At 34.4% G+C, this 25,503-nt stretch overlaps 1 protein-coding gene across 2 annotated transcripts in view; it reads left to right on the plus strand.

The window, feature by feature from the left end:
- The window catches only part of PHIP (pleckstrin homology domain interacting protein), a 137,859-nt gene that overhangs the window by 18,983 nt on the left and 93,373 nt on the right, over positions 1-25,503 (plus strand). For both annotated transcript variants that reach the window (XM_055274198.2, XM_055274199.2), the window contains exon 7: positions 17,220-17,380. In XM_055274198.2, coding sequence (XP_055130173.1) covers positions 17,220-17,380 — 161 coding nt within the window. The remainder of the gene's footprint in view (positions 1-17,219; positions 17,381-25,503) is intronic.

Below are 25,503 nucleotides of genomic sequence, written 5' to 3' on the forward strand. Positions count from 1 at the left end.
TCAACTTTTTGTTTCCTTTTATTTCTTGTCTTTTAAAAATATAAAAGTGGCTTTTAAAAATACAATATGACAATCTTTGTGTTTTATCTGGAACATTTAGTCATTTACATATAATCATTGATGTACTTGGGTTTAAATCTACTATCTAACTTGCTACTTTGAAGGCAATCCCTTTTTCTCTAATTGCTTGTAAGATTTTTTCTCTTTCTGGTTTTCTGCAGTTTGAGTATGATATGTCTTGACGTTAATTTGTTAAAAATTTGTCTTGTTTAGATTCTGGAAATGTCTTTTATTGACATTGAAAAATTCTCAGTCATTATCTTTTAAAATAACCTTTGTTCCTTTCTCTCTCCTTTCCTATGGGACTTAAACACTTTATCCGCTTTGTTATCCTTTCTTCTATGTTTTACATGTTTTTGACACTCTGATGTATTCTGAATTGTTTCCTCTGACTTACTTTTCAGAGATAACGTATGTGATATCTGCGTGGTGGTAATCATGTATGATTTTTTTTTAAAACATAAGATTGTCCTGTTTAAATAATTTCAATATATAATCTTGCTATAATGAACAACCATTAAAACAACAAAAGAATTTGAGAGACGAGGGTATATTTGTACTTAGAAAAGTATTCTAAGGTGGTATAATAGGTTTCCTGAAAGAAGGGAAAGATAAAATATTATAGGAGTTTTCCCATTTAGGAAAAGTTTATCCTGTCTTTGAAAAACTGTAGATCCATATAATAAGGAGAACATGTTATGCTTGTTCTTTCAGTACATTGTCAGTCAGGCCTGTGGTAGGTAATGAAAATGTAAGAATGATTGATGGTAAATAACATTTGCTTTGTGAGTAATTCCTGTGTGCCAGACACTGTTCTAAGCATTTTCTATTTATTTACTCTTTTAAAACCTTAAATGTTCTATAGGTAGGAACTATTATGCTTATTTTACAGAGGAGACTGAAGCATGGAAAGATTTTGGTAACTTGACCAAGTTCACACATGCAGTGAGAAGTGAAGCCAGGATTCCACCCAGACTGTTTGACTCCATTATGCTATGCTTTATTCCCAGTAAACTAAATTTATTAATAATAACACTTGGCTACTCAAGAAAATTGGTGTTAGTCATTTTTTGGAAAAGGGTACCAAATATTTATAAAATCAAATAAAATATTTTAGGCCACGTCATTGGTCAGATTAGTAAATACTGCTGACAAGGAGAGAGGAACATTTGTCTTCCCTTATTCACAGGAGATACATTCTGAGATCCGTAGTGGATGCCGGAAACAACAGATGGTACAGAACCCTATATATACGTATGGCAAAAATACCTTGGATTTTGCATCCAAGCATAGAAATGTAATTGATTCATTTAGGTAACAGAATTAATTGCCAAGCAGGTGATTGATGTACCTTTCTGAAAGACTATTTTATTTTTAGAGTTTAAGATAAATTTTTTTCTCTCTCTTCCATTGTGATTTTCAGGAAAATCTTTGCTTTTTGTTAAGAAACACCTGTAATAGATTGCCCATTTTGCCTACTTTTAAAAATTGTATTTACATATATTTTTTGAAAGCACTACAGAGAAGCTAGACTGATCAAAATGACTCAACTTGCATAGTCATAGTTTAGTGTCTGTGTTTTGCTAGAGTTCACCATGGTATATATTTTGTTTTATTATCACTATAAAGTTATGAACACGATGGTGATGGGGAGAAATAATTCATCAGTCTTCTTGCCAGAATAGTTGCCTGCATAGTGGTACAATGCATTATTTCAAGCTGTTACAGTATGGTTCAGAAGATTTAAAAAAATATATATGAATGTTTGTAGTACTGACTTATTTCTTCTTTTGTTGAGTCTTTGCCATTTTCTGTCTGGCTACCTTTAAAAGTTTTCTTTGCCCTTTCCTTGGTCAGTGTGGTATTACCAAGTATCAGTGGAGGTAAGAAAAAATTCTTGACATTTGGCTTTTCTTAAGATACGTATATAGATTTAAACGTTTAATATAGATCCCAAATACTGAAATTTTGACACATTTGGGGTAGTAGTTTTTCTTTAAATAAACTTTTAATTTTGGAGTAAGAAAATTATTTACTGAGAAGCTACACAGATGGTTTAAAGAGCTCCTGTATACCCCTCATGCAGTTTCCCCAAATGTTACACTTTTGCATTACCTGGTCTATTTCTCAGAACGACTAAGCTAACATTGGTGCATTACTGTTAACTAAACAGCAGACCTTATTCATATCTCACTAAATTTTCCCACTAATTACGTTTTCTTATTCCAGGATTCAGTCCAGGATACTGTACTGGACATAGGGTTTGTTAATTTTTTATTGGACTTCTTACTGTAGTTCAGAGGATAATTTTAGGTTAAGTTTGTGGCAAAATTGGATTTTCTTAGATATTTCAAACCATCTGGAAACTGTTGGACCTCTTGAATATCTCACATTCATCTCAAACTTAAAAATACCTAAAATGTAATTTTTGACACTCTGAACCTTGTTACTCCAAGCCAGAAGCCTGGAGATAATTTTGTTTTAGATTTACTGTTCATTTCTTATGTCTATTTAATACATAATACCTGTTTATTCTACTTTCTTGAATTTGTTCTCCATTATCATTGCCACAGCCACATTTCAGGCCTTGGTACTTCTTGCCTGGAGTCCTACATTATTCATTCACTCACTAAGTAAATATTGTGTATCTCTAATTATATCTGGCACCGGGCTAGGATCTGGAGTTGCAGATAAGCAAGAACAAGGCCTCTGCTCTCCCAGAACTTAATTGCTACTTGAGCCCCTGCCCCTAGTCTATTCCTGTATCCTAGGAGTCAGATTCTAACCAGGGGTTTTTTTTTTTTTTTTTTTTTTTGAGACGGAGTCTCGCTCTGTCACCTAGGCTGGAGTGCAGTGGCGCGATCTCGGCTCACTGCAAGCTCCGCCTCCCGGGTTCACGCCATTCTCCTGCCTCAGCCTCTCCTAGTAGCTGGGACTACAGGCGCCCGCCACCATGCCCGGCTAATTTTTTTTTTTATATTTTTAGTAGAGACGGGGTTTCACCATGGTCTCGATCTCCTGACCTCATGATCCGCCCGCCTCGGCCTCCCAAAGTGCTGGGATTACAAGCGTGAGCCACCACGCCCGGCTAACCAGGATTTTTTAACCTTGGCACTGTTGAGACATTTTGGGCCAGATAATTCCTGGGTGTAGGCAACTTTCCTATGCATTGTTGGATGTTTATTAGCATCCCTGGCCTCTGCTTGCTAATTGCCAGTAGCATCCCCACTACCCCCTTGTCACAATTTTAAAAGTCTCCAGACATTGCCAAATATCTCCTGGGCAAAATTATCACTGCTCTAAACTTTTTGAAGTGCACATATTACCATGTCATGCCTCCTCTTTTCCCCCATTGAGAGTGACTGAATGATAGTGTCAGCCATTTTAATGTATCACACAAGACTGACCTTTTCCCACTTTTCCTGCCATGTCCTCACCTGCACTTTGTGCTCTAGCTTAGTACAACTCTTTGGCAGTTCTTAGAATCAGCCATGTTGGTTTTCATCCTTTTGTCTCCTCACATGTTTTATTTCTCCCTGGAATGCCCCTCTGTTTTCTGTACATTGTACAAATATCTGTTTATCCTTTAAAACTCAGATGTTAAACTGGGCAGAATTAAGTGGTTTTACTTATCTCTACTATTGATTTTATCACATGGTTATGGCTATTTATTTACCTTTGTTTCCTCTACTATACTGTTAGGTCCTGGAGGACAGACATTATGTTTTATTGCTCTTTAGAGACCCAACTCTTCAGCATTAGTAAATATTAAATGAAAAGTAGTAGGTAGTTGATGAAATTGATACACTGGGATGGGACAAGTAAAGTTCAAAGGTGGGTAAGGCATTACAAAATGGAATGAAGGTTAGTAGAAAGAAGAGAAGCTTGATCCAAGAATAGCTTTGTGGTAAGAGAAGATAAAATCACCAAACCAGAAACTGATTTTTAAGAAATGAAGGTTTATGAGTAGACTGAGTTATCAGTTCATTACACTTGGAATATAAAATACATACCTATACAATTTGAGAAGCCACTTGAGCTTGTCTGAGTGTTTTCTTATCCTGTTTTATTATGTGCTTATAATTCCCAACTACTTTGAACCTTTTCGTCTTTGATGTAAGTTGTGAAAATTGAACTAGAACTCAGTCTCAGCAAGAGACCCAAAGTGGTCCACCTGCCTTCCAGTGCTCTAGAACCTCCTTTAATACTGTTTTCAAAAGCAAAGACAAAAGATCCCACTGATCTGTTATTATTACTAGCTTGTGATTCTTTTATTGTGGAAGAGAGATGTGAGTGTGTACTTGGCATAGCAGCATTTGCTTCCAAAGGTATTAGCGAATCTTTGGTATTGTCCTTTCTCTTACCTCTCCATACTCACATTATGCCTGTTTTCAGATATAGTTTATTCTATATTTGCTTATACTTCAGTAATAAATGTGCATGAATAAGGGGAGATAGGAAAGAAGAGACCTAAATACATTAAAGGGGTTTTTAAGGTTAAATTTGGAAGTTGGTTTAATGCATGTTTATCTTGTGAAAAAGATTGTAATACAATAAATTAAAGCAATTTTTGCTGATTGCTTTGTTTGCATTTTTCTTACATTTGACATGTTAGCAAAGTAAACTTTTTATCTCTAGGTCTTTCATTTGTCATCTTTTTTGGTGTTTTGCCTAAGTTTTTCCATATTTTTATTTTACTTGTCTGTGGAGGATTGCTATTAAGTTCTGCAGTTTTGGGTGAGGATAAGGAGTTTTGAGAATCCTGATTCTTAAACATGTTTGAGTGTAAGGAAAAAAACTTTTCCTTGAAAAGTAGCTTCACTACCCAGACATCCAATTAATGCTAAGAAGCCTTTGCATTTAAAAAAAAAAAAAAAAAAGTCTTAAATCTTGTCTACATTTATAATTTTGTGATCCTCTGAGAAAACTAGTTTGAATAAAGATAGCAAACAGTCACTTAAAGCTAGATGCAAATCTTTGTAGAGAAGACTCTTCTTTCTCACCTTGTGCTATATTTTGCCGTATTTCCAATATTGTGTTTGACTTATTCTGTAGCTGGTAATTTCTTAAATTTATTCAATCAAGGTTTTTTTTTCCCCTTAGGTTCTTAAGTTTATTTTTTTTGTCATATATTTCTTACATAATTATTAGAATGATTTTTTTATATTACAAATATGTGAGATTACATAATTTTAATATATAAGTTAACAGTTACATATAATTCAGCAAATTATAGGATATAATATATGGGTTTTTTTTCCTGTTCACTTATCTTTTTCTAATATGCTGTATTCAGTGTTTTTTCTTTCCGTTTTCTTACTCAATCCATACTTTATTCCTAGTTAGATATCTACTCATCACTTATTTAAATATATTTATTTTAACCTATTGTTTCTCAGTAACCATTTTTACTTCTAGAGCTCATTTTCTTCTATTTTTCTAGTCATAATTTTAGTCTTATAAAGATTTTATACTTCGCTTTTTTGTTTGTTTGTTTAATGATTGTTGACTCAGTTATATTCTTTTTTGTCTTGGTCTTTGTTTTTTAGTGTTTTCCCTGAATGATCTTCATATTTCTATTTGACATAGGTTTTGTTGTTTTATTAACTATTTTCTCCCTAGCCCCCTTCCCTGTCTATTTCCTCCCTTTTTTTTGCCTCTTAAAAACAGGTTAGCTGTGAGAGACTTTCAAGGTGTATTAGCATTTTTTTTTTTTTTTAGGGAAATAATGTTCATTATGCCAAAGTATCAAATGTATAAAATATATATTTTTTTTTTTCTTCTGCTAAAATTTCTTTTCAAATTAATGGTTGTCAAAAAAAAAAAGGGGGGCAAAACTTTGAAGAAATGAAACTCCCTTAGGTGAGTTTAAATTGTTGCTTTTGTAGCTAGCTGTGTTTTAATTTCTTCTGTAACTGATAGGATAACATTTGTTTTTAGGTTATAGATGTGATGAGGGATATCCCCTCCACTTTATATAAAACATCTGGCTAGTAATTCCAGTAGTAATTAGGAATCACTAGCCATTTTCCCTTTTAGTTTGCATCACATATTTTTCCAGAGTGATTACTGGGTTTGATTTTGTTGAATATTCATATCTGTGTAGGTGAAGCAAATTATGATATTATTTTCTCATAAGGTCATGACTTTTTATTTTGAATTTCTTCAGGGATCCTTTGAAGTTACATATTCAGTGTTTTCTTAGACATCTTTTGGACCTGGGAAGTCCATGATCCGATCAGGCTGAATAGATATTTTTATAAACAAAGGAATAATTTGTTCAGCTCCATAAGGAAGCCTCGGGGAAAATTGGTCTCCAACAAAAGTCTTTTAAAAAGTAAAACTATGTTCAGTTAAATTAACTTTTATGACACATGAAGGTTTGATTGTTTAGGGGCAGTCCATATCAATGTTAGTATAACACACCTTTGAATTTGCAAAACATTTTGTGTCGTCTGTTTTCTATAGCAACTCTTTAAGATAACCCTACATTTTTAACTTAATTTTATTCTTTTGAAATTGAGTCTCCCTCTGTTGGCCAGGCTGAAGTGCAGTGGCGCAATCTCAGCTTATTCCAACCTGCTCCTCCCAGGTTCAAGCCATTCTCCTGCCTCAGCCTCTCAAGTAGCTGAGACTGCAGGCATGCGCCACCACACCCGGCTAATTTTTGTATTTTTGGTAGAGACGGGGTTTTACCATGTTGGCCAGGCTGGTCTCAAACTCGTGATCTCAAGTGATCCACCCACCTCAGTCTCCCAAAGTGCTGGGATTACAGGTGTGAGCCACCACACTCAGCTGATCCTACTTGATTAATGAGGAAACTGAAGCTTAGAAAAGCAGTAACCAATGACATTATATCTCTGTTTTTGTGTGTATATGTATGCATGTACCTCAGATCTTATGCTTTTAACTTTATGTCACATTTATATAGCACCTTTTTGCCTTCTCTGTGAAATTCTTTATGTGTTAATGTGCCAGCTCTGTCCATTTGTTGATTTGGGAATAGCAGTTGTTTGAATTTTGCCTCAGTATTTGAACTCTAGAAACAATGAAACATGGTGTGGTCTTTTCAAGTTTTTATATAGTGCCAGATACTTAGGAGATCAGGTATTTAATTCCTTGAGAAAGTGTTGATAATTTTGGTCTCAAGCTGATTAAATTTTTTCTAAAATGAAATTTTGTTTTCAGAGCCCTTTGATTTTTTTGCAAAGTTAGCTTTTGCTTTTAGTTATATCCTTTCCAATTCATTCTCATTGTGGTCAAGAGAAAACTGCAATGAATTATCCCAAAGTAAATTTTACTGTGTATGTTACTCCATTCTTTTCTCCCCCAAAACTTCAACCCATTATTACTGGAATTTAGTCCAAAATACCTAACATAGCTTAGAAAGCACTCTATATAGTCCGCCCCCCTACCTTCTCAGTCTCTTCTCTTGACACTTGCCCTTTCTGTGCTCTTGTGTGCAAGTCAATCTTGACTTCTTTATGTTGCTTGAATGCTATGCTCTTTCCAGCCTCAGGCTATTGCATATGCTGTTTCCTCAACCTGGAATATGCTCTGCTGCCATCAGCATTCTGTGGCTGTTCATTTTTCAGGTCTTAGTTTAAATGTCAGTTTTTCAGAGAAGTTTTCCCAGACTCCCAGATATCCACCCCTCAGCCCCAATGTGTTTAGAACCCTTTTGCTATATATTTCAAGATTTCCCTATACCTTCTATTTGATAACACTTAACATTGTTGTAAGTCCTTGTTTCATGTCTTTCTTCCCTGCTAGACTGCAATCTCCATGAGGGTAAGTACCATGTCTTTTCTTTTTCCCTTTTATATCCTCTAGCCCATATTTGGCTCATATAGGTGCTCTATAAATGTCTGTTGACTCAAAATTGAGTGATTAAAATGTTTGACATTAAAAAAACCCACCTAACTTAAAAAATGTTTATTTAAAAGAAAAATAAATTGTTATTAAAACAACTGTAAACATTTTAAAATATTTAAAACTGAAAACATTATGTCATTGTGTGTTTTCTACTTGAAGTAGCATCAGACTGGTTTCCAGGAAATAAAATAGGAGGAAGATTAAATACTATTCCTAATAATTATCATATCTACCCTTTTTATTAGTGCTCTTTATGTACTTGGTTTATGAAATTTTTTGCTTCTTGGAATCATCTTTTCATTTCCTGTATTTTATTTCAGTTTAGTATTTGGGTTTTCCTTTTCAGACATTATTCGTCTTTATGGTATCTGCTAAATTTTAAAAACATAGTATGTTTCAAACAGGAGGTGCAACTAAACACCAAAATTGAATATCTAGAGATCTGGAAAGTAGCTGCTGTGCATACTGATTATTTTAGTTATAGTATTAAAGCAAAGAGAGAAGCTCTCATGGGTGCTGTGTTGCTCAGGTGACTATTTCCCCTTACTCTTCTATTCCCAATACCTGCCCTCCTTTTTTTGTAGACAAAAAGGTGACTACAGGATTATCTTTTTATATTGCAACCCAGTTCTTTGTACTTTAACTGAAATTGGGACTGTCATTCATTATAGTTACTATTAGGGTGATTTATTTTTCCTGTTTCTATGTTGGTTGGTTGCTACTTGCTGGTACAGTATGATGTAGAGACCAGATGGTACTGTAGAAGTAAACCAACCTGTGTTGAATAATTTCCCAGATTAACTCTGGCCCTCAAATTAGGAGTATTTGGTTGTCATTACTTCCTTGATACCCGTATTAGTAACAGGTCTTTCCATTGTGGCTCTATAGTGAATTAAACATTCCTTCTTATACGATTCCCTCCTAAATAAAATTGAACCTGAACTATCTTTGACATGTTTCTCTTTTAGTTTAAAAATTCAATGGGAAAGATTACACAAACAAAACTTACAAACAAAGTTGATGGCCTGCTTTGTAGTATTATCTTACAGCTTTCAAATCAAAACTGATGTGAATTATTTCTTTATAGCATATCATTTTTTCAGTCCATTTTCAAATACAAAATTGTCATTCTCTGTAGCATAATATACATTCATACACTGTAATATGCTTAGGCATTAGTGTTTCTTTTTTATGATTAAATAAATTTAAATTCCTTGCATCTTTATCTCTAGGTTTATTTTTGTCAGTCTTTGAATTTAAGCTAATCTCTTTAGATATTTTAGAGTTTTCATACTGCTTTTTTGAATTCCTTGAGGTAGATTGAGTTATAAAAAATTAGAATGAACATATGCTCAATAGAGAAAGTTTAGAAAACAGAACAGCTCAAAAATTAATCAGTCTCACTTCTTATCTGCTATACATACTTTGGCATGTTTTCTTTCAGTCTTTCTTTTCTAATATTGATCTACATAGGCAGCATATAATAGTTAAGGGTACAGTCTTTGGCACCAGACTGCCTGAGTTCAAACCTCTGGTAAATTACATTTTATCCTTTGGTTTCCTTACTGGTAAGGAATATCTGCTTATTGGGAGTAATGGAAGTACCCACCTCAAAGGATTAGTGAGGATTAAATGAGAATATATGTAAAATACTTAGAATGGTGCCTGGAATGTAGTAAAGCACTCAGTAAATACTAGCTGTTATTCTCTAAACTTGCTACACATCGTTAAGAGTGTTCTGTAGCCTTTTTCCTCTCCTTGTTGTGTATTTGTATTGTGACATTTATACTCACATTATTAATTGCAGCAGATAAGACTTTTTTTTTTTTTAATCATCAGATTCTTGAAGTCCTAGTAAAAACCTCTCATAACTCTAAACCATGGTTGCTTTCCTCTTCCTTTATAGCCATTTTCTCAAGGGTTTGATGCCTGGGTTTAGCATAACTTCTGTTAGAAAATTATGATTAGCAATTTTTTTTTATTCTCATATTTCCTTTTCATTAAAACACTTTTGTGGATCTCTAAAATGAATAACATTTCAAGTAATTTTATGCCTTATTAAATACTTTATGCCACACAGTACATTTATCTGATAGAAATTCTGAAATCACCAACACCATATATATAGACAACTATTTGGACTTGTAATGAACTAATAACTTGGAAGGTCGTTTTTATAGACATTGCTCTCTGATGTCTAGTCATGAATATAGCATTATTTTCTTGGAAAATCTAATTATCATCTAAAATTGGAGATGGCATGTATGAGGGGTAAGTCAGTTTGGAATTTGTTTTCATGTACTCTTAAGTTTTTATCAACATTTTTATAGTTCACTCAAGTTTAGTGTCATAGAGTTCCAAACTCTTGTTTTACAGTGATAGTTATTAATCGTATTTGTAGAAAGCCAAAGCCTTTATTAATACAGATTTTGGAGATTAAAATGAAACCTGGTACTGATTATTTAGAAGTTACTCCCTTTTATATTTTAATTTAGGAATCATTTCTGTAGTCGTTAATTAGAAATTATAATTACTTTTGCATTTTATTTACAGAAAACCTGGGAGCTTTCCTTCTAAGTGTTTTCTTTAATTAGAATCACAGAATAAAACTAGTCAAGACCAGTCATGGTGGCTCATGCCTGTAATCCCAGCACTTCGGGAAGTTAAGGCAGGCAGATCACTTGAGGCTGGGAGTTCGAGACCAGCCTGACCAACATGGTGAAACCCCGTCTCTACTAAAAATACAAAAAAAATTAGGCATGGTGGTACACACCTGTAATCCCAGCTACTCAGGAGGCTGAGGCATGAGAATCGCTTGAACCCAGGAGGTGGAGGCTGCAGAGATTGTGCCAGTATACGCCAGCCTGTACGACAGAGTGAGACTCTGTCTCAAAAAAAAAGTAAAACTAGTCAAAAGAGGATAAAAAATGAATTAAGTAAAATTATTGAAAACCTTCTCGTAAAATACCGATGCTTCTTGTCTGAGTACCCCCAATTCTGCATCAGAAGAGGCCCAAATTTTACTGAGATACCTTCCGAGTTATTCTTGTGCCTCCTCACTTAGTTCTTCTACTGTAAAAAATTGGTTCTCCAGGTTTTACAATCTACAGCTACATGCTTTTCCTTGCATTTCATTAGGCTACCAGCAGGGCTCTGCTTTCATGAGTTGGCAGAAGTTGTAAGCACTGTTTTTGTGGTCCTCCATTTCTGTTTAAGAGGGAACAGCTTTCCTACACTGGAGTAGGTATTATATAGCATATTATATTGTTATTAACAGTTAGAAAACAATAATAACAAAAAACACTAACCTTTGTATTTTCTTAATTCATAGTCATTTTCATTTTTTTCCAAGTCATCTTTTTTAACCATGGTTAATTTTGATCTTGGGTAATTTATTGCAGCTTTATCATATGTGCTTGTTCATTTTACATAGATCTTCGCAAAAGGAGAAAAAAGTCTAAACATTTTGTAGGGAGGTAATGGTATTTCTACTATACTACTTATTTGCAGGGATTTTTTTTTTATCATGTATTTTTCTAGTGCCCTCAAAAATGTATTTACTAACGTTATTGCAGATACTCTTTTATGGCAGCTACCTTTTTCTTTCTTTGTGAACTTGGTTCAAATGATGTAGTGAGAGAAAATGAGGTAACTTTATTATGTTTATCTTTTTAAAAAAATCATCTGCATTGAAAACTTGGGCCCAACAACAGGAAGAAAGCACCATGTTCTAGATAGAAAGATGTCAGTTTGGTAGTAAAGTTAAATTTACATTTCCAACAAAAATTTTGTAACTTTCTGTTTATTTTCAAAACTAACAAATAATCAAGATACAACATTGTTAAGTGGACTTACAAGAGGAATACCCAAATATTAAAACATCATTGATTGTAAGATTAAAATTTTGGTATTGGCATATAAATAGACTGTCGGTCATGTCAGTGGCCCAGCACAGAAAAAAAAAAAAAAAAAAAATATATATATATATATATATATAAAACCATATATACGATAATGTAATCAGAATTTAATAGGAAAGAATTATTTAGTAAATGGAAAGGCTGGAACAAATATTCAGTTACTTGAGGAAGAAAAAATAATCTTTAGAGACCTCATAATGAGTATTATAATTGTAGATAGATTAAAGAGTTGAGTGAGAAATCTAAACCACAAAAAAGTAAAAGAAAATGTAAGTAGATGTTTATTGTACTGTTGGGCCGAGTAGGAGGACTTCATAATAAAGCAGTAGAAGATATTAATAGAACTATGTAAAATTTGTGGAATTGTGGAGTGTCAAAGAACAGCATAATATGAAAGCCAGTTATATTGTGGCAAATGGAAATGTTTCTCTAATAATGTAACTGGAGAAATTAAAGTTTAGAAAGAGTAACTTGCTTAAAGTCTCCATAGTGACAAATTTGAACACAGGTCTGTCAGACTTAAAACCTCTTATTTCATTAAGGAATACAACATAGCTGTTAAAATGTTGTTTATGAGGTAAATCTTTGCAAAATTTTAAAAGTGATTGCTATAGACAATAGAATTATGGGTTTTTCTTCTTTCATTTATGTTCTTTTCTAAATTGAATATGCATTAGTATTATGATTGGATAAGTAAATCAATTCTTGAAAAATAACTAGATGTGAAGTAAGAAGTGACTTGTGGGGGAATTTGACTTATTATCCTAGCACCTAAAGAAGTAATGGATGAGAACCCAAGGGCTGAATATGTGCATAGTTACATCTAATGTTTAAGAAGTTGTGGGCCTTTTGTTAATCTCTACTAATTGGTTTTGTAGACTTGAGCACATATACTTTATTTCAAAGACGGTTCTGAATGATTTGCTACAAATGACACTTTTCAGTATTTTGCTCCTTTTTTACTTCAGACTTTATTCAAATGGATAACAGTGATTTCTGGAATTTTTATTTCATTTATGCTCTATATTCAGAAAATTAGGTGAATACGTTCCCCCCTTATTTCCCAATTAAATTCATTTAGCAGGGCAGTTAAAATGAAGCACTATTTAGAGATATTTTGAATCTTGTAATCTGTGAGATAAATCTTCCTTTTTTTTTTTTTTTTTTATTCTTAAACCTAATTTGTTGTTGTTGTTTGAGACGGAGTCTTGCTGTGTTCCCCAGGCTGGAGTGCAGTGGCATGATCTCAACTCACGGCAACCTCTGTCTCCCGGGTTCAAGCTGTTCTCCTGCCTCAGCCTCCCACGTAGCTGGGATTACAGGCGCCTACTGCCACACCAGCTAATTTTTGTATTGTTAGTAGAGATGGGGTTTCACCGTGTTGGCCAGGCTGGTCTCGAACTCCTGACTTCAAGTAATCTGCCCACCTCAGCCTCCCAAAGTGCTGAGATTACAGGTGTGAGTCACTGTACCCACTAAACCTAATTATTTTTATTAATATGTAATTTATTTGTTAATTCACCAACCTGTGTCGGCTCTTAGGCTAATCAGAGAATAAAATAAAATCCTGTCCGTGTGAAGTTTGTTATCTTGTAGTAGGAGGAGGCAGGAAATAAGCAATGAATATAATAAATAATTAAAATGTCTGGTAATAAGTGATAGATGAAGAGCAAATATAAAGCTGTATAAAAGGGGATGAGGAGTTATGGGTGATGGCAGGGGCTGTGTTGCTATTTTCAGTGGGCTGGTTAGGTTAGGCTTTATTCAGAAGGTAACAGACATCTGAGAAAAGACTTGAAAAGGGATAAGGGAATTAGCCATATGTGGAAAAAGACTTCATGAAGAAGGAACAGCCAGTGCAAAGACCCTAAGTTTGGAGCATGCCTGGTGTGTTGGAAGAACAGGAGATTGGAGTGGCTGGAGCAGGTCAAGGCGAGAAGTAGCAGGTAAGGTCAGAGATAATGGGAGATAAGTTTCTGCAGGGCCATCTTAGGCTGATGTATCAGGAAGTTGGTGTTTATTCAGAATGAAATGAAGAGCATTGCAGTTTTGAACAGAGGAGCAATGTTGTAGTGCAACCAGTTAGGATGCTTTTGAAATCTTCCTAGAAGAGATTGCATTTGAACTGATCCTAGAGGATAAAAAAGAATTTGCCAAGTGAAAAAAGAATAGAGATTTGCTTTGGTAAGCTTTATTTAAGAATAGTTTCTGTCGCTATACTTATGAAAATAAATGTGCTTTTAAATGAAAGTCATAATGCCTCTTGATTTAAGGTTAAATTATAATGTCATATAAAGAATTTATCCTTTTATGTCCCCTTATCTGTTTAACCATGCTCATTTTAAAAATTGATGTTCTAGTTTAATAAAATTTAAGGACTTCCAATAATCCAAGAGACATTTCCTTTTTACTCAAATTAATTGGTGTCTTATTAATTTCTTTAGAAAGTGAATAATTGCCATTGCCATTCTGCCATAAAACTATAAATTCAGTTGAACCATCTTGTATATCTTATTATTAAGGAAGATTTATTTATATACTTTTTTAATTTAAAAGGCTGTATACTCAGGTTTGAGAAATATAAGAGAATTTTTGTCTTTAAGGTACTTAAGATCTGATAGGAGAGATAGACATTTTCCAAATGGTATTATAAAAGAAAATGGGAGTTCATCGAATGTGAGTCCTAGCTCATCCTTCTATCTTTATAAAAATTATCTACCTATTTGATGTGGTCAAGCCTTCCTCAAATTCAACCTCTTCAGTTGTACAACTACTGAACTATACTTATATTTTCTCTTCTAAATCCTATAGTTGGAAAGTTTGAACCACCACCTTATTACCTGGGAATCTACGTATGTTCTTTCTGTATGTCTTACCTTTTAGTGCTGTTACACAAGTTTGTAAATGTTTGAGACCAGGACTCTGCTAAGTACCTTTTCCTTCAGAATATAGTCATAGCATAGATAGCCAATAGTTAATTGGTAGCTAAGCATTACAAAGGGTAGTGTGGAATATAGTTTTAGCTATAAATGTTTCACCTAATGTGATTCTGGAAAATGTTGCTTGAAAATATGACTGTAAAGTAACTTTGAAAAGGTTATTCTTTTTTTTCAATTGGCTTCCAAAATGAAAATAGATTTAATCCCAGTTTAGTTCAAAGATTCAGTAAAACCTGTGTTTAAGAAGCAGTAACATTCTTTTTTTTTTTTTTTTTTTTTTTGAGACGGAGTCTCGCTCTGTCGCCCAGGCTGGAGTGCAGTGGCGCGATCTCGGCTCACTGCAAGCTCCGCCTCCCAGGTTCACGCCATTCTCCTGCCTCAGCCTCTCCGAGTAGCTGGGACTACAGGCGCCCGCCACCACGCCTGGCTAATTTTTTTTGTATTTTTAGTAGAGACGGGGTTTCACCGTGGTCTCGATCTCCTGACCTCGTGATCCGCCCGCCTCGGCCTCCCAAAGTGCTGGGATTACAAGCGTGAGCCACCGTGCCCGGCCAACATTCTTTTTTAAGAGAAGTAGTGTTTGCTTATAAAAGACTTTATCATCTCCGATTTTTAGATGGTCTTTATAACAAATTTATCTTAAAAATTCTGACCTATATACTAATGCTTAATCATCATTGAGAAATGGGTCTTGATATATTATTTCCAACAATGATATTTTCACACTTGAACACTGTTAGTTTCCTAAAATTCGACATTTTGGAAATTTTGGATAGAGGGAATTAAAGTACATCTTGGTAATACTATCAGTGTTTATGTGGCATGTCATCTCTTACTTTCTTACAACAGACAGCTGAGTCTGAGATGTGAGTGATCCTTGGTGTTTGGATAAGATGATTTTAGTTCTCATTTGGCAGGAAAATTGATGTCTGTGGTTTTTGTGTGATTCTTGCATTAAATAAGTTTGGAGCCAAAGCATCGGAGGATGTCTTTTACCAGGCCATTCCTGGGCATGAAGAAAATGTATCTGGGGGCTAAGCTATGATTGAAACTTATTGAGTCTCTGTTAAATTGTTATATAACCAACTTAAGCCTAAATATGCTAATTCACAACTGTCAAACCTTGTCTTAGAAATTCCCAAGTGTTGGGGTAGATTGTTGCATAGAACTTACGTGCTAACAGCAAGAGAAATAGTGTATCAGAATATAAGATTGTTGCTGTGATGAAAGAACATAAGCATAGTGCAATTATTCTTTGAAATATTATTGCTTAGGAACCTGTAAAGGCTATATATCTCCTCACCAGGCCCAAATATTTTTTGGGGGTTTGGGGTGGGGGCAGCGGGGGTGTGGAGTGGCTGGAAATATAGTGTGAGCCAGACATTTATTGGATGTGAATAATATAATCAATACTGAGATTCTTCATAATACAACCAATATATTTATTTTTATCGACTTTAGGGCATAATTACTGGGCTCTGTACCTTGGTTAAGTAGTATTTTATATATATATATTTAGTTTTCTTTAGGGCCAAATTCAAGCGAGAAACCCTAGTGCTAATTACCCAATGTAGATGGCAGTCACTGTTAGAAAAAAAAAAAAAAAAGCCTGTATTAGAAGATCATCTGTAGGTTAATAATGTGCCGGCAGATCAGTCAACATATATTTATTGAGCACCTTCTTTGTCCATAAGTTACCGGATAGAAAATAAGTACAGTAGTAATTTAGATGGAAGAGGACATTTTCAGCTGGAGTCAATGTATCAAGCTTTGGGACAGAAGATAAACTTCAGTCAGATCTTGAATGATGATTAGAATGAATGAGTTGAAAGGGAGAACTAAGGGAGAGCTAATAGATTCCAGAGAAGGAATCATTATACAGGTGTTTGGCAAGATTCCCAGTTTATTATTTTTTAATAATGCAAATGACATATTCCTTTGTCTTCACTTGTTATAAAGATGTTTTTAAATGTCATTCTGCATGTCAGATTTCGAGTGTTCAAGTGTTACTGGTTTGTGAAAAGTACACCGGGTTCCAGTTTTAAGTGCCTTTGTAAGAAAAACTATTTCATAGACAGCTTTTAAGGAAATAACATATAAATGCTTTAGGGTTTTAAAGAGCACTAGACAGAGAGTAAATAAATCCGAGCTTTAATCCTAGCTTCATGCCTTACTTTGTGATTTTTGGACAGGTCATTTAACTTACAAATTAAGTTATAAAGTGAGAATGATAGTGCCTGACTTATTTCAGGTGAAACAATGTTTTTATTCATTACTTTAAAGACTTTTAGCGAGAAGCCATATATATCAGAAAGCATCTGTATTTTTACCTGCACATGACAAATTGGAATATGTGAATTCTTAAAAGGTGATTATTTAAGAAAATTAATTTCTAGATTACATTTATTTTCCTTTTTCTTGGTAGCGGATACTCTGTTTTCAAGGAAGCTGAATGGGAAATACAGACTTGAGCGACTTGTTCCAACTGCAGTGTATCAGCACATGAAAATGCATAAACGAATTCTTGGACACTTGTCATCTGTGTACTGTGTAACTTTTGATCGAACTGGCAGACGGATATTTACTGTAAGTAATTGTTAAAGTATTATTTATATTCATATATGTAATTGAGGAAATATTGCTTATAGATGAACTTGAAGTAAAACCTTGGTTTTTTTCTTTTAATAGGAAACCGGAAATTCAGGGTGGTTTCACTTACTCTAGAAGAGTTTAGTTAAATTTGGACTTTATCCAAATTCAGAAAGTTTCTAAATGACATGTTGCAGCACACTCACAGTTATTGTATGGTTGTACATCATGAATAAGTATGGTTCTCAACATATATCAAATACAGTTTGACATCTTGCAAAATGTCATAAAATAATTTTAATTTTAAACTAAGGACATTTCCTAAGTATGTTGAGAGATTATTAAATGTGCCTTTTTATAATTGTATGAGATTATTGAAGATACCTTTTTATGTTATCTGTAGAAAATCACTTGCTTGTCTATGAGAAATTTCTCTTAAAATAGTGATTTTAAAAAAGCTAAAAAATTCTGAGCATATCTAATACTCTTATTACCTGTTATTCTTAACCGTTCATTCTTCAAAATATCTGACGTTTTGTTTAAAGAGCCTCTTTGGGTTTATTTATTTGTTATTGTTTCTTGTAACCTGTTGAATGGAGAAAAGCAAAGCTTTTGAGCTTTAAGTGAGAAAATTACTTTGGGAAATACTTTATTTCAGGTGCCTTAACATCTACGTTCATTAAGTGTAATACTACACTATTATGATGATATTTATTATTAAACACTACCCTGTGGGCTGAAGGTATGCATTCATTCACAAGGTTTTTAATTTCTTTTGAAATAAGAAAATTTGAAATGGAAGTTAAATGGAAATTTTCCTGTCTTGGAAGAGAGCAGCTGTGAATTTTACGTAGTTATGACAATTATAGATTCCTCTTTTTAGTAAATTTGCTTGTAAACTGAGACCTATTTATACCTACTATTTCTCCTCTATCCGTACACCCAGTCATCTGTAAAACAGCTAAATAGCAGGATGTAGGAATGCGTTTTTGTACCTTTCTTTTCCCTTGGCTCTAATCTACCTCAGGCATTTGCACATCACTTCTTATATCAGTATTTTCCCTTTTTACCTTCTCTTGTATCAAGTATTATTTTCAGAGTGGAAAATAGGCATCTCTATATTTGCTGAAGTGCCTGACATACCTACAATAGTAATTTGCTCTCAAATCGTAATTGAAAATTAATTTAGCCATTCAAGTTTAATATGGTTGTATTCAAATTCACCTCTCAAAAACTTAAAGTAAATTTGGTTTTTCTAATGTTTGAAAGAATTCTTTCAAAAACAGTAATAAATTAAAATAATGAAAAAGGAGCATTATATTGTGTTTGTATTACATTTTGGTTAGTATAAAGTTATGCCATTGTAAAGAGCCTTGTAGGAATTCTTTCTTTAAAAATGATAGGGATTGTAAGCATTTCTTTATCATATTTTACGAAGCATTTTACATGTTTTGATATTAATTAGACATATAATCTCCTGGAATTTTTTTAGGGAGAATGCAGTGAAATAGTGTGCTTTTTGCTATCTCATGAGTCTGGTAGGTACAGACTTGGAAGAGCTTTTTGAACCAGGGTTCAGCATGCTGCTGCCTGCGTGTCAAACCCAGTTTGTCACTTGTTCTTATAAATGCAATTTTATTGAAACACAGGCATGTTCAGTTGTTTATATATTGTCTATGGTTGCCTGTGCACTACAACAGCAGAGTTGAGTAGTTTTGACTGAGAACATATGGCCTGCAAAGCCTAAAATATTTATCCGGCTCTGTACAGAAAAAAATTGCTATCCTTTTCTAGACATTTGATTCTTTCTTTTAAGGGCATGTGATTTAGAGAACAGGAATAATATGCGAAGAGGAAGCTGTTTTTTGGTTATTTCTTTAGTTGAAAGCACATCAATTAAGGGAAGAAAAGTAGCACTGTACTATTTTATATGGTCTTACCAAAAGTCTAAAGATGTTTATTTTTTAAGAATGTGATAGAATTTGTTAATTGTGCTAAATTCAGTCTCATTTGTAATTTTTTACTGGTGGTTTGCAGTTACAGATTTCAGAATGTTACCTTATAATAAGAAATACGAAGATATGAGGGCACTGTTTTTTAAAAAAAGTCTTGTATTTTTATTATTTTCACTTCAAGTGGTGGTAGGGTACACATATGTTCACTATTCATATTACTTGTTAATAAAGTGGGCGCTGAGTGTTTTTTGCATTTCACTAGGCACAGACTAGACACTAACTAGTCCTTTGGAAATCAGTTTTGAAAACAGATAGAATCAGCCTTTAAGATAGTAGATCATGATTGACCAGTGAAACACTCCTGTGAGAGAACATACTGTTATTATTTTTGGAGATAACAATTTGGTAATGGACCAACCAGTATTTCCTTTTTATATAATTGGTATTTTAAGACCTTGCAGATTTATTTCTAAGATATTTGTGTATATATATTTGAAAGCTTTTTCCAAGGGATTAATTCTCTTGAGTCCTTTCTGAACAGGCACAGCTGGAGGCATACAGTACTGTGGGTAAAAGCATCAGCTTTGAAATCAAAGGGCTTTTAGTCACAGCTTTACCACTTCTACTAGTGAAACTTTGACAGATTACCTCATCTCTTTAATCTCCAGTTTTCTCATCTCCTAAAGAGAGAGGGGAGTAGATGATAATACTACCAACCACATAGGATTTTTGTGGGATTACATGAAATAATGCATAGAATTAGTACTGAACAAAATAGTAAGCAGTCATTAGGGTTTTCCTGCTGCTACTTATAGATTTAAGTAAATTTTATCTTTTATTTTTTATCCAAATAAAATCTTACTTATAAATGGTATACAAGAATTAAAAAGGAAATCATTGTAATTGATAATGAAATTCTGTATTAGGAAAATGTATCATTATTTTGTACGACAGTATTTTAAGAATGGGTGCTTTCCCAGTTATTTTAATGAGAAAAACCCAAGGAGGGAAATAGCATAATTGCCAAGTCAGATTTTGTTCCCTAATTCTCTTTTAGCCTTTTAATGTTTTTTACTTGGTTTTAAAATCATTTCCTTAAGTGACATTTAACAGAGAAAAGCAGAGTTAATGAATTTTCACAACTAAGGCACTCAAAAGTACATGGAACACCATATAAAAAGCAGAGTTCCCCCCTTTTCAGAAACGTAAAATGTCTCTCTGATTCTAATTAATATGGTATAATAAAGAAAATGAGTTTATGCATTCCTTTAATGAACTTCAGAGTTTTATGAACCAGCCACTGTTTTAAGCAGTTGGGATATAGAATTGAAAGTAGTATTTGTTCTTGGAGAGTTCACAGATGGTAAACAAACAATATTGTTATAATGTGATAAAACCTTGACAAGGTATACGAGATACTGAGATACCATTGGAGATAGATACGTAATCCAGCCTTGTGGTAGGAGATGGTAAGGGAAATTTACTAGAGAAGTAACAGCTTGATAATTTAGGAGTTGAATTGGATATTGCAGACTTAGGGAAAGGCATTTACAGACTTTGGGAGAATGTAACATGCAATTGTGTATTAATGGATATGGCACAGAATAAATATGGCTCATCATAAAGAACTAGAGATATTGGTGTGGTACAAAATCAAGATACTTTTGTGACCTGCTCAATAGTGGGTTTCTTTTCTGAAGGCAGTGGAGAGCTAATGATTGATTTGGTTAGAAGAGTGAGTAGAATTTTTCTTTTCATTGACTCCTTTGGCATTATTGTAGAAGATGGATTCAAACTAACTCTATATACATAGAAATTGGCAAAAAGTTTCTGGCAATGATCTATAAAAGAAATCAGGGATTAAACAGTCACAGTGGGATGGAATTGACAGATTAAAAATAGGATTTGTAAGACTCGAGAGACTGATTTGTATGTAGGGAGTGAGATGGAAGAGTATAGGATGACATATTTTTAACTTCTGTGATTTAGAAAGTCCTGTCATTTACTGTGGTAGGAATTTAAGGGGAAAAGTTTGTGAAGGTGAAACATGTTGACTTTGAGATATCTATGTGGAAAGTCAAATAGAAATTCCCAGTAGGCAGTGGGAACTCAGAGATTTAGGTTAGAATATTTAGTTTAGGAATCATTCAGCTTGGAAAATGGAATACATTATCTTGTATATATCTAACGTAAGAAGGCTGAAACTTCAGCTTTTAAAGCAGACAAAAGAAGAGTCAATAATTGAGACCGAGAAGCTGCCTGAGAGGCTAGGGGAAAAAAAAAGAAGTATGGTGTCGTAGAAGCCAGGAGATGAGAATTTCATGAAAGGCAGAAACCTAAAGTAAGATTAGTACTGAAAAATATCCTTTGGGTTTGTCAAGGTACTTGTTGACTGCTATGGTCTGAATGTTTCTGTCCCCTCAAAATTAGTATGTTGAAACCTAATTCCCAATGTGGTAGTATTAAGAGGTGAGGGCTTTAGGAGATGAGGCCTCAAGAATGGAGCCCTTGTGAATGGGATTAGTGCCCTTACAAAAGAGGCTCAAGGGAGCCATGTGAAGACACAGCTAGAAGGCACTATCTTTGATGCACAAAAAGAGCCTTTACCAGACACCACATCTACTGGCACTTTGGCCTTGGCCTTCCCAGCCTCCAGAACTGTGAGTAATAACTTTCTGTTTACAAATTAACAAGTGTCTAAGGTATTTTGTTATAGCAGCTCCAACAGACTAAGACCAAAAAATGTTCTGTTTTAGCATTGGGGATAGGAATGAAATTGCAGTGCACTGAACAGGGACTGGGAATTGAAAAACTGAATACACTTAATATAAACTAAACTTTCAAAAACTTGACAATTAAAAGATACTTTAGTCTGTATTCTGAATGTGGAGTACTGCCACTTAACTTTGTGCTTCTAATACATTGTATTTTCCTATTACATTGCAATGGCAGATGTCTGTTTTCCTATTAAGTTGTGAGCTTTGTCTTTGCCTTTGTTATTGTTATTTTTTTAGATCTGTAGTGCCTTGCAGAGTATCTGATGTATACAGCATACCACAGATGATGAATGAATCAAGCAATTTGAGATATAAAAATGACTAATGTCCATTCTTGCAGAAAACTTAGCATTTGTTAGGGGAAATATATATAAATATCTGTAAGATAAGTTCCTCTCTGCTACTGTACTTCAATTACACTGATCTCTTGTATTTCAGACTTGGAAAGCCCATTTGTGGCTTAAAGTCTTTGTATTAGGACTTTGCCTGGGATCCCCTTCTCCAAAGTATTCATGTGGCTGATTGTTACTATTTTTTTTAATTAGCAGATAGAGGCCAGTAGAAGATCTTAGTTTGAAGATCTTGCAATATATCCCCCAAAGATACTAATCAATACAGAGCAAACATTGCAAATTTACAGGGGAAAAACCTTGAAAATACTAATGTAACCATGTTAACTTCACTAGCTCTGGGATGTGTTGACATTGTGTTCTCAGAAGTGATGCACTGAGAAAAACACAGCTCCTTGTTTGTGGGATTCCTGTAAAAGATAATATGACCTGGATCTGGTCAGGAAGAAACATTGACAGACCTAGGTTTTGGGTCATCCTGCAGATTGTAAGGCCTGTATTCTTTATAACCTGCTGAGGACATGAAAGAGAAAGCCTGAGAAAGTATTCCAAATTGAAGGAGCCTGATGAGACATGCCAATTAAATATAATATATATGGATTGTGGGCCAAAAAGGAAAAGAGAACATTGTTGACAAAATTTAAATAGGGCCTGTAGATTTGGATGTTATCAGTATTGTTATTGGTAGTGTTACTGGTATTGATTTCCCAACTTACATAGGGAAATATCCTTGTTTTAGAAAAATATACACTGTGATATTTAGAGGTAATGGGGTATGAAGTCAGCAGCCTTGCTTTTTTTTTTTTTTTTTTTTTTTTTTTGAGATAGGAGGCTTGCTCTGTTGCCTAGGCTGGAGTGCAGTGGTGCCATCTCGACTCACTTGCAAGCTCCACCTCCCAGGTTCATGCCATTCTCCTGCCTCAGCCTCCCGAGTAGCTGGGATTACAGGTGCCCACCACCACACCCGGCTAATTTTTTGTATTTTTAGTAGAGACAGGGTTTCACCACGTTAGCCAGGATGGTCTTGATATCCTGACCTCATGATCCACCTGCCTCGGCCTCCCAAAGTGCTGGGATTACTGGCGTGAGCCACCGCGCCTGGCCCAGCCTTGCTTTTAAATGGTTCAGAAAAAAGATTAATGGTAATGGAGTTATGTGTGTATGTTATATGGAGAGAGAGGGAGGGAAGAAAGGTGGTAATGGAGATATGGGAAACATTTGTACTGTTCTTGAAACTTTTGCATGTTTGAAATTCAAAATTATTTTAAGTGCATAGGAGGTTGTGTAGAAGCAATAGTGAGCATTTAGCATGTCTGATAATAATGGAAAAGAGGCAGAGTATGGTAATTTAGAGGACAATAAATTGTAGGAAAACTGGATTGAGAGGAAGAAACTACTAAGATAGCAAATTTGAAGATATGAGAGGAGATTATTGATATGTACTGATTTTTAAGGAGGTGGGATGTATACAGTAGCAGTGTGGACTTTTTAGAAAGGTAATTATTAGGTCCACAATTAACAGTTTCTACTTTTCAATATGAAATGTTCTATCTGGCGAGAGTTTTGTTTATGAAATGGGACTGGATTCTAGAAATTAGTGATAAAGCTTGGCAATAGAAGAGTATTGAATAGAGACAGGAAAAATGATTGCTGATTATGCTTAGCCTACCCAGTAAATAGAAGATTCATGAATTCGTAGTGTTGTGGAATTAGTATGCTTATATTCCTTACCGTAATGTTTCTTGGCATCCTGGTAGCAGTATCAGAGCAAGTGATGGTTAGATTGACACCGGGTTGGTCATTGGTGGTATAGATGAATAAGGGTCAAGAATGAAATCAGACATGTGTTGAAATGTTTGACCCTGAGGTTTAGGCTGATTTGTAAGGGAAATGAAACACAGGTCTGATAGATTGGTAAGAAAGAAAATAAATGACCTAGAAAAAAATTGAACCAAATTTAAATTGTACGCAATTTTTAGTTTTGCTAGAAAAACAGGTTACTTTTTAGCTTGAATAGGAAAATGAAATTGTAGTAAATATGACAATATAGACATTTTTGGCATTTATTTTTACTGCTTATTCTAATGGCAATAAGAGATGAGATCTCTGACTCAAAAGCTGTAAAGTAGCCTCAAGAGAAATTAAAATTCTCCTTGTTGACTCTGCCAGATAACAGTAGGTTTTCAAGGAATGTCAAATTCTCTAAGATATTTTTAGTTAAAAAATCACATAATTTCTTCTATTTTCATGTCAAAGTAGTAATCTTTGTATAATTGATGCCTGTCTTTTAGGTACACAGGTCAATATTTTAATTTTAAGGTTTCTCAGGTTATCTGAACAGAAGTAAACTGTTTCCCAATGTATACAGTTTTCTGCTTGTGTTATTGAGCAGAGAGGGCTTGCTGCCCAGTGTGTTAGAAGCCAATACTATGACACTGGGTTTTTGAGAAAAGAAAAGCTTTATATTGAAAGTCAACTCCCAAGAAGACTCAGGGGTCAAGCTCAAATCTGTCTCCTCATGCTGGTTTCAAGGCAGTATTTTTATTAGAGGTTCAGTAGGGGTGAATTCTGAGATTAGTAGGTGTTTGGTGGAAGGAAAGGGGAGGTCTGGAATGTCCTTGGGCATGCACAGTTATCTCATTATGCTACTTCATGGGTCACATGTGCAAATTCTAGGGTAGTTAGTATGAAATGTGGTAGATAGTCAGGCTATGATGTCAGCAAGCTTGTTCTGTGCAGACTCCAGTTGGCCATCTTGGTTCCAACTGATTTCAGCCAGTTCTTCTATCTCATAAGTAGAGGGAGTTTCAGCATTTGGACAAGTTGTTTCTTAGTTGCCATCGTGCACACTCAAAGAATGTTAGTCATTCAGTGTTAGTGTTAGTCATTGATTTCTTTAACTCTTTGGGGCGTGATTTCACTTAGAGAAAAATTCAACCATTTCTTGTCATTTATGCTGCTTCCTTTAAATTACTTCATTACTGAACAGAATTGTCCTAATTGTCTACCTCATAGTTTTGCAACATCTGGGCCTAAAT

Source organism: Symphalangus syndactylus, chromosome 4, assembly GCF_028878055.3.
Source record: "Symphalangus syndactylus isolate Jambi chromosome 4, NHGRI_mSymSyn1-v2.1_pri, whole genome shotgun sequence".
NCBI classification, from domain to species: domain Eukaryota; kingdom Metazoa; phylum Chordata; class Mammalia; order Primates; family Hylobatidae; genus Symphalangus; species Symphalangus syndactylus.